The 9,951-nt window shown below is 42.8% G+C and overlaps 1 protein-coding gene across 2 annotated transcripts in view; it reads left to right on the plus strand.

Annotated features, from left to right (window-relative positions):
• The window catches only part of uso1 (USO1 vesicle transport factor), an 18,849-nt gene extending 9,673 nt beyond the window's left edge, over positions 1-9,176 (plus strand). For both annotated transcript variants that reach the window (XM_079998442.1, XM_079998443.1), the window contains 11 exons: positions 2,018-2,128; positions 2,461-2,579; positions 2,771-2,952; positions 3,405-3,526; positions 3,786-3,924; positions 4,178-4,344; positions 4,460-4,528; positions 5,017-5,115; positions 5,203-5,298; positions 6,767-6,982; positions 7,769-9,176. In XM_079998442.1, coding sequence (XP_079854568.1) covers positions 2,018-2,128; positions 2,461-2,579; positions 2,771-2,952; positions 3,405-3,526; positions 3,786-3,924; positions 4,178-4,344; positions 4,460-4,528; positions 5,017-5,115; positions 5,203-5,298; positions 6,767-6,982; positions 7,769-7,843 — 1,395 coding nt within the window. In that variant the 3' untranslated portion in view covers positions 7,844-9,176. The remainder of the gene's footprint in view (positions 1-2,017; positions 2,129-2,460; positions 2,580-2,770; positions 2,953-3,404; positions 3,527-3,785; positions 3,925-4,177; positions 4,345-4,459; positions 4,529-5,016; positions 5,116-5,202; positions 5,299-6,766; positions 6,983-7,768) is intronic.
• The last annotated feature ends 775 nt before the right edge of the window (positions 9,177-9,951 follow it).

Raw genomic sequence — 9,951 nt, forward strand, 5'->3', positions numbered from 1 at the left:
TTTTGATGTTCACTATTTCGTCCCATCCCTGGTTTATACATGGCCACTAAGTTTGGAAGGATGTGACACAGTATAGCGTGTCTGTTTTGGGTATTCTGTAACAATGCTTGCAATCTGACCAGAAACCTTCTTCATTTTAAAACCTCTGTGGGTATCTTTCGAACGCTATATTTCTCTCTGTTTTTTTTTTTTTTAAGACATGTATCCAATATTTTCCAAATTGTTTAATCACTTTTGCAATTGATGTCATATAAATATTGAAAAAGTGATTTATTATTTTTGTTAAACTGTGAAAGGTAGAAAAGACAGTTTCACGTCTTACACCCCAGTTGCCATACGTCAGTCACAAAAATTCAAACATCCGTTTATATCTATTGTTTGATCTATAATATTCCAGAGAAAAACATGAAACAAATTAACTAAGACATAAATAATCAAGTTTATATGTTTGGTCCTTTTTTCCAATTTGTTTGTTCTCTTCTCTGATATTTGTTGCATTGCATCACATTTGGAGACAAAATCTGAAAAGGTGATTTTTCTGAGTTTCTCGAGCACACCCCTCTAGCAGGTTGTACACACCAGCTACTGTATATCTATTTTTTTCCCAATGTTTTTCGGCTGCAGGACAGAAGTCGACCCTTTCTAAAGCATGTTTGTGCCTTAGTAGTTTGACACACGTTATTTACTGGCCAAACTTTAATATCAGTCTTGATTTTTATGACTTCTATCTGTTTAGTTAGATTTAATTGTCTCAGTCCCCAACTTCATGAAGAAATGTCATCGTCATTGACCAAAGTAATTAGAGAAATTGTCCCTGAATTCCCTAAATGTTTGCAGCCATATTTGCCTATCTGTCATTGTTGAGGCCATAAAAGAAGGTGGGAATCTTTTAAACCTCATGATCCTCTCCTTCCTGTCTCCAGTATTTCCTCTTTGGTATTCATATCGCTATTTTATTACTTTTTAGCAAATTAACTCCATCCTTAAATCAATAGAACAGTGTGTTTGCTTTGCATGTGCCATCAGCTGGACGCTGAACCAAGCCTCAGCTTTTAAGTTTCTTTAGCTACAGGATATGTTTTTTTTTTTCTCCCAGGTTTCTCCTAGGTTTCTTTTCAGAAAGAAAACAGGAACAACAAACAGGAAAAACAAAATTTAGCCTCAAAAGAAAAAAAAAAAAATACAAACAATCCTGGTTGCCGTCACCATCTTGTGGTGTCTATAGTATCTGGTATATAGTTTATATGATCCTACAGATGTTTTATTATAGGAGCGCATGCCCTGACCAGTCTATTGTTTTATTTTCAATTTGTTTGTTTCCCAGTTGCTTCTTGTTTGCGATTATCTCATTAACTATTAATGGTGTGCAGTTATTGAGGTGCTGCTGTTTAAACCCATGGCATGGTTGGATTTACTACCTAATATATTCACAGTTTGTTTTGGCAGCAAGCTTCTCTGAGAGGTGGCGGTAACTTTACTCTGTGCCAACAAAATCGATAGCTTGCTTTTATGCCAACTCATATCTAAGTAAATCATATGAGCCACTTCCCGGGCAGCTGTTTGTTTTTGTTTTGATATAATGCAAGCATTTTGAATTTGTTGGCCCTTCAATCCTACTTCCTCACTTGATTAAATCAAATTCGACATGCCATACAAGAGCAAATTACAAATTGTCCATTAATAATATGAATACAACCTTTGATTCACAAAACGGTAGCAATAAATTGTCTCTAAGAGAGAATCTGAGCAGACATTAAGCATATTAAATTAATTTGATTTAATCTGAATGTGCGTGTTCGGGATTGCTCCAATGCACTTATCTCCCCATACTCATTTGGGATCTGGGATTGAACCCCCCCATGGGGAACAAGTGGTTCTCCATGGCCCTCGGTCCTGCATCTCAAGTGATCAGAACCCGTTATCACGCTTGGTAAAATATGATAATTATTATTTTTATTACTTTTACACGGTGTGGGAACACAGTGTTGAATTGTCCTTCCGCCCTTGTTATCCACAGGGCAGCAAAGTGCAGACCAGAGTGGGGCTCCTGATGCTGCTGTGCACATGGATTAGCAACTGTCCCATAGCTGTCACACACTTTCTGCACAATCAGGAGAACGTGCCCTTCGTATCCTTTATTATAGTGAAACTCAGCAATTCTGTTTCATTAATGTTCATGTTATTTCGAAGTTAAGTCGTTTTTAATTTTCTTAATTAAATTAGCTTTTTTTCCTCAAACAGCTATTACTTAACCATTTTTTAATATTCGTAACAGTACAATCAGATTAGCACCTTGCATTACATTTACTGTTTGATACTCGTTGTTTTCAGTATGTGCTCTTCTTACTTCTGAAAAATGGGTCTCCCTTCGCAGTACACTGCTCGGCTGAGTTTTGTTTGCTTCTCGCTCTATGTGGGAATGTGTTTGCGGCAAGTTCCCTAACCCATCGACCTCTGTAGCTGACGGGTCAGATCTCTGAGAACCTTGGAGAGGACGAGCGGCTGGTGCAAGGACTGTGCGCTCTGCTTCTGGGCATCTGCATCTATTACAACGACAACTCACTGGAGAACTACACCAAGTAAGAAGCTACCGCGCACTCACACACTTGGTGAAGAGGGTTTTGTGTCAGAACAGCTAGCTACAGTTAGCTACAGTGTGTTCAGCATCTGCAGCACAGATGTAATACACAAGTAAGCTCTTGAATGTTCTGTATTGTCAGTGTTGAATAAACCATGGGTTGTTTGACCCCCTTCTGTCAATTCTCCTCAGAGAGAAGCTGAAGCAGCTCATTGAGAAGCGCATCGGGAAAGAGAACTTTGTGGAGAAGCTGGGCTTCATCACTAAGCATGAGCTGTACTCACGTGCTGCCCAGAAACCACAGCCTGTCTTTCCCTCTCCAGAGCAGATGCTGTTTGACCACGAGTTCACCAAGCTGGTCAAAGAACTGGAGGGTATGTTGGACATGAGGTTGACTTACAGGGAGCACAAAAACGCATCAAGTCGATTTAGCAAAGAATTTAAAATAGAAAATTTGACTTTTTGAGGTATAAAATTGTTTGCCTCTCATCAAATATGTTCGGAAATGCGATACCAAGGTTGTCTAGAATTTGGTTAATTCATGACAAACAAAATATAAGTTAAGCCCTAAAGGCAATAATTCAAGCGATCATTCATCATTTATGGTCATTATTGTAGATATTTAAAGGATAGAGTATTCTTGGGTTTATTTGTGGGACATAAAATTGGTCTCGAATTTCACTGAAAGCAGTATTTAAAAATGTCTTGAATAGAATTTAGCGACACCTGAAGACACCCTGTTATTATGATGCAGGGTGTCTTCAGGTATCGAAAAGTACAATTCGGCTGACATGACATGTTTTTAATGATTCCTTCCCCCTGGCAGGTGTGATAACCAAAGCAGTCCACAAGTCTAGTGAAGAAGAGAAGAAGGAGGAGGAGGTGAAGAAGACGCTAGAACAGCACGACAGCATTGTGACCCAGTACAAAGAACTGATTAGAGAGCAGGTAAACAGACCCCCGCCTCGAGTGTGAATCATTACCTTGTAATAGTTATTGATTTAATCATTTTTTGCTTGGCACTTGACTTCAGAGCTCATGTAAGTCGCTTTGGACAAAAGCATCTGTTGAATGAGTGAATGTTAATCTTGAGCTTATAGATCCTAATAGAGCACCACATTTTTAACATGGTCAAAATACTTGATATGCATACTAATATTACTATAACTAACTGTCGTCAATTTCTCTGAACGTTTGTCTCCACCAGGATTGTCAGCTGCAGGAGCTGAAGGAGCAGGTGTCGTCCGTGACGTCTCAGAACGAGCAGCTGCAGGTCACGCTCACCCAGCAGCTTTCCCAGATCCAGCAGCACAAAGACCAGTACAACATCCTCAAGCTGAAATTAGGTTTGGACTCGCTTCCACGTTGTCTCCAGCATTCTCTTCTACACACACTGTAGTATTATCGCTTAATAAAGTGAATTCAATCGATTGAATGTACAGTTAATAAAGGATACGATTTTTGGAAAATGTACAGTGATGTTCAGTATATGTCTTTGTACCGTGTATCGTAACCTGATTTAGAGAATCCTCAGATGAAAGGCAATTTTATGTTCCGGCAACTTGAGAGTGAACAGTTGAATTTGTGTGTCAAACGCAGGTAAAGACAACCAGAGTCAGTCCAACAGCCAGGGCGACGGCTCCCACATCAACGGGCTCCAGACAGAGGAGCTCACGCAGATCCGAGAGGAGGTGGAGGAGCTCCGCAAGCAGCAGACCCTGCTGCAGACGCAGCTCGGCGACAAAGACGCGCTCATCAACACCCTGGTCGCTATACACTCAGTTTCTTTGTCGTTTGAGCCCTCTGAATTGAGATTATGAATTGGAAATAAAACTAACCGGTGAGGATGTTCTATTTCCTTTCTGATCTTTCATTCTGTAGCGGTCGGAGGCGGCAGCGACGGCGGCAGAAGGCACAGACGGAGCTTTGGACAACACAGAGCTGCTCAAGGTGGGGTTTAATACGTGCTCCGCACAAAACCTGAGAGGGATTGGAAGCGGTACAGTTAAGGGATTGCAATCCTTTCTGTTGTTCCTGGTGTTTTGAAGCATCGAATTTCATTTATGCATCCGCCATAATATTTCAAGGGATAGAAAATTCCGTCCTCATCCGTGGCCTCGAGGAAAGAAAGCTGGCCACAGCAGTCATCTCTCTATTCAACCAATGGCTACCACTGTTTAATTAGTGTGTTTTTGTGCTTTCATGCAGTTTAATATGTCAGGAGCATTGATTTAGTGCGGTGCTTAGGCTGTTAACCACAACTATGGTCCAGGTGTCGTAATATAGGATCTTAGCAAAGACCCGCCCGCCATACAGAAACAAGCATTTCCAGCAGCCTTGTATCATCTGCTGCGTCCCACAGCTGCTGTTTTGCAGCGTTGTTTGTATTTTGATTGTTCTTCAGTGAAAGTTGGTGCTGAATCCGCTGTTTCCACCAGGAGCTTGAGACGCTGAGAAGTCAAGTCCAGTCCCAGTTGGCAGAAATCAGCCAGCTGCAGTCTGAACGGAAAGATCTACTCAGGAGAGCCGAGGCCGGGGTGAATAACCACTACGATATGGCGTCAAATAACGCACGAGGCGAGATGAGGACTGAGTTGAATGATTTTCTCTTTCAATGCCCCAAGTCCTCAGAAGCCGACCTCGGCGGCGAGAGCTCGGCCGATGCTGCAGAACTGGAGAGCAGACTGGCCACGCAGACGTCCGAGACAGACAAACTCAAGGTGCGTGCTCCCCTGCACATCTAATTGTTTGTGTCCGGCATACACAGAGCCACAGCACGAAACTTCCGTTAAAGTGGTTATCCGTAAGATTTTAACTTTTTTGATCCCATGTTTTGCCGCATTTCCACCCAAATTCCCCGGAACTTTTAGTCCCAGAAACGAAAAGGTTCCTCTGGCCCATTGTTGTCTGTGTCTCCGTCGCCGTCTTAAGTCCTGTGACGGTTATGCAAATGAGTCCGCTGGTGTATGAAAAAGTGACGGCTGTCTTTAAAAACGTCATTTTTGCGCGTGACTATACAACAAACTGGTGCGCTCCAGTCCCAGTAGTTGGCGGTCATGCAGAAGACTGTACAACCAACAAGAAGAATGAAAATGGATAAAGGAAGACAAACCAAGATGTAGTGGAATATCACTTTGGTCGTCTATCTTTATCCATTTTATTCTTCGGGCCTTGTAGTAACTGTTATAACTGTAATATTCACTCTCGCACTTAAGATTTTATTATCAAATTTGGAGCATACTGAGGGTATCGGACCTGGGTCTACTGTGTAAGAGGGCAAAATCTTTACTTGCTACACTATACACCACATGTCAGTTTGTGTGTTCATACAAAAATACACATTTTTTCATTTTCTGTTTATGTTCAAAAACATGAAAATGGGTCATTTTGCATTTTATTTACTAAAGGACCCATTTTCCTCATTTTAACATTTTTAGCAACATACTGTACATACATACTGTATGTACAGTACATACATACTGTACATACAGTCAGTTTGTGGCTACAGATAAAATGCTGCGAGTACTCGGACAATCACAAAAGTTCAGCGCTGCAAGCCCCGCCCCCGAAGTTCCTGGACTTTGAAAAGTACTTCCCCTCGAGCAGGGACTTTCTGGTTCCTGGGACTTTGTCCTCAGAGCTAAATTTAGACGCTGGTCCCTGCGGTGGAAACGCACTGAATTCCTCCAAAGGTTCCTGGTTCTTGGTTCCTGGTTCCTGGGGGAAAGTTCCTGTGGTGGAAATGCGGCTTCTGGTCCTTTTTTTAGCTGGCACTCTTTGAAGTAGCAGCCATTCAAGGTATTTGCGTTACGCATGTGCTCCATTAGATGCTGTTTCCATGGTGGGGTCCGCCTTTCTTTCTGTAAAATAATTTGACTGTTGAAGACGAGGGTAAACCCGGATGTTGAAATATATATATATATATATATATATATATATATATTTATTTTATTTTATTTTATTTTTTTTAACCACAGCTGATCCAAATGATTTTCACTTTAAATTGCATCACTTGACTTGAATCTCTGTATCAGTCACACATTGTGTGTTTTCACTTTTCACATGATGTGTTTCCACTTTTTAAATGAATCAACGCCAGAGCTTTTACAGAGGGCGGCGCCAAAGACTCTTTCTGACTTCTCTCTACCCGTCCCGTCCCGTACCCCCCACCCCCCCGTCCGGAACCAGGACCAGATGAAGAGCCTGCTGGAGGGCCGGGCCGGGCTCGAGCAGCAGCTCGCCTCTGCCACCAGCACGGTGGCCATACTGCAGACGGAGAAGGCCAAGCTGCAGACGGAGGTGCAAGAGTCCAAGAAGGAGCAGGACGACCTGCTGATGCTGCTCGCCGACCAGGACCAGAAGATCCACAACCTCAAGCAGAAGCTCAAAGACCTCGGAGAGCCGGTACACACACATGCACCTTTTGTCACCTGATTAGAGATCGGATCTGTTTTAAAATTCCCTCCACCTACTATTTATACGTTATTCTGCTTTATACTACTAATTAAATGACACTGCACTGGGGGGGGGGGGGTCAGGAATAGGAATAGAATAGAAAACTTAGAAATGCCCTGAACTCTATGTGTCAAACTTCCAATATTTTTTACATGCATCACCTGCTTAATTAAACTGCAAACCATGAGAACAATATCGTCATGACAATACTGCACATGTCATTTGCAACAAATGTTTGGTTATCATAGGTCGAAGATTCATTCATTCAAGATTCATTCCTAATGTCCTAATGTCTTAAGATTCAGAACGATGAATCAGGATCAGAGTGTTTTATTTGGCCAGGTACATTTTCAATGGATTTGCAAGGAGTTAGACTTGGTGCGTTGTTGTACACAATCAGACGTTGAACATAAAAAAGTTTAATGAAATAAATATCAAAATAAACAGTGCGAGCAATGATATTTAGGTATTAATATAGGTGATTCTGTATAACTGCTCAGAATGTATAAATATTATAAAATATTTATACAATAAGTAATTGTAGTGGTAGTAGTGAAAGTATGTTCTTGGGGGTGTCGGCGCAGCAGGTCCTAGGCGTAGCGGCAGCGGTCATAGCACTAGTACGGATTTAACCCTCCTGCAGTGGGATTAAATCCAGAGATCTGCTCCGTCTTCGAATCGCTGAGCTGTGTCGTGTCTGCTCGCCCTAGTTAGAATGTCACCCTCTCTTTACAGGTTGAAGACGAGGACGATCTGGACGCCAGGGACCAAACGGACGACGACGACGAAGAGGAGGACGACGACGAATAGAGACACTGAAAACAAGAGCAATGGACATGCGGCTGCCAAAAGAGTCCACGTGAAACATTTCTGGATAGGCCACGACCCGACCCCCTAGCAGGAGGCCAGGACCCATACTGAAGCAGTTTCTCTTGCCAGCTGCCACACTTATTTTCATTTTTCCCCCCACACACCCTCCGTTCCCCCTGACATGGTCATTTTAATGGTTTGTACATTTTATTTCAAAATGGCGATGATTCTAAGGATTCAGTTCGGGACGATGTTTCTCAGTGCGTTCATCTCACACCAAACCAAGGCATAGACGGCGTCTTTGTGTTCACTGTTGTGTGTTACCGTATAGTTGGCAACGTCGACCAGATTAGTTCAATGTCCTTTTGCCGTTTCCCAGGTGTGCGGAAACGGGGGAGGCGGGAGGGAGGCTGTTGAAATGCAGCCGTCAATGGGGTTGTTTTCGTCACCTCTGTTACCGTAACCGCACAGGAATCCAATCAGGTCGTCCCGTCCCCATGTTATCATATAGTTGGCAACGTCGACAAGATTGGTTTAATGTCCTTTTGCCGTTCCCCAGGTGCGTCGGAAAGGGAGAGACGGGAGGGAGGGAGGGAGTTTGAATGCAGCCGTCAACGGGGTTGTTTTTCCGTCACCGTAACGGCACAGGGAGCCGGTGGGGTCGTCCCGTCCTGTGCCGCTCCGCTCCGCTGCTCCTGCCCTACACATGATGTGCATGACCCAATGCCACAACCCAGCACCCTGAATTTGAAAAGTTCCCTTTACTCCGAATCCATACGACACGTTATGTGCAGTAGAGGGGGAACAAACATAAAAAAAAACCAAAAAAACCCTGTAACCGCTTTAAGTTTACACTGACCCCGTGGTGAAGCGCTCTGTGATATGCTGCAAAACACTGACATCAACAATGTCGAGCAAGAAGGATATTTTTGCAACTTTTTGTCCAGTACTGGCATCCAGCTTCTGTATGATATTGTGTAACTCATCAATTTATGAGCCACGTTGAAATAAAGAATCTATGAATCTGTACATGTGGTGGAATGATTGTGGGTATTCACTGTGCTGGCATATGGGGTTTAGTTTAATTGTGTTGATATGTTTTATTTACTCATGTTTGAATCTGTTGTGTAACTAATTGTGGCATTCCCATAAAGAATGTATAGCCTCACTTTCAGTCAATATTTTATTACAAACATTATTTCTAGCAATTCACGCAGATACAACTTGGAAACTAAGAGAGCATTTGGTTTTCTAATGACACTAAAGTATTCCATTACATTTCATGACACTGCTCTTGATCCACCTTTGCTTGTAGAGATTATGGAACAAGAACCTTGCCTTTAATTAAAAACACTCGAGTCAGACGTTGTGGTCCATTTCACAGTTGGATTTAATTTATTACAATTACTCATGACTTACTCATTAGAAGAAACAGCCCCATTACACAATATATAAAAAAAAAAACCACCCTCTCTTTAAACACTTTTAATCCACTCTGCTGGGGGGCAATATGCCTCCAGTGTGTTTAAAAAAAGAAAACCTCCCAATTCAAAATCACAAAGGGGACAGCCGGTCTGCCTGGGCGTGTCAGGACGCCTGGGGAATCAAACCTATTATTTGTCAACCACATGGTAGTGATGGTCGGCATGGGCGTGGTTCTCATGCAGATGCAACTTAGATCCGAACACCCAGATAACTGGCTTCTTCTGCATTTTATTTGGTAGAATGAAAGACAATGACATTCTGACCCCCCCCCCCCCCCCCCCGTGAATGTAATGCATTAAGAATGTAATGCGTTCTAATTGTCACATCCTACCATCCCGCCGCCTTCATAACAATAATAATAAAAGCATATGAGATATGATGGGAAACAATTCCGTTTTTAATCTCCAATAACGCCTGCTCAGGGGAAACGAGCACCCCACTCGAAAGAGTGGAACACTGCTGGACATGTAGTGACGCCCGTGCTGCAACACTAGGGGGCATCGAGCCGTCAAACTGAGCGGCTCCTTCGCTTCCGCTGGGGCACCTGAGCCAATGAGCATCCATCACCATGGGCGGAGGTTCTGGAAGGATCGCCCGTCTGTTATTGTCACTCACACCAATCA

The sequence above is a fragment of the Zeus faber genome, assembly GCF_960531495.2.
Source record: "Zeus faber genome assembly, chromosome: 4".
Lineage (NCBI taxonomy): Eukaryota > Metazoa > Chordata > Actinopteri > Zeiformes > Zeidae > Zeus > Zeus faber.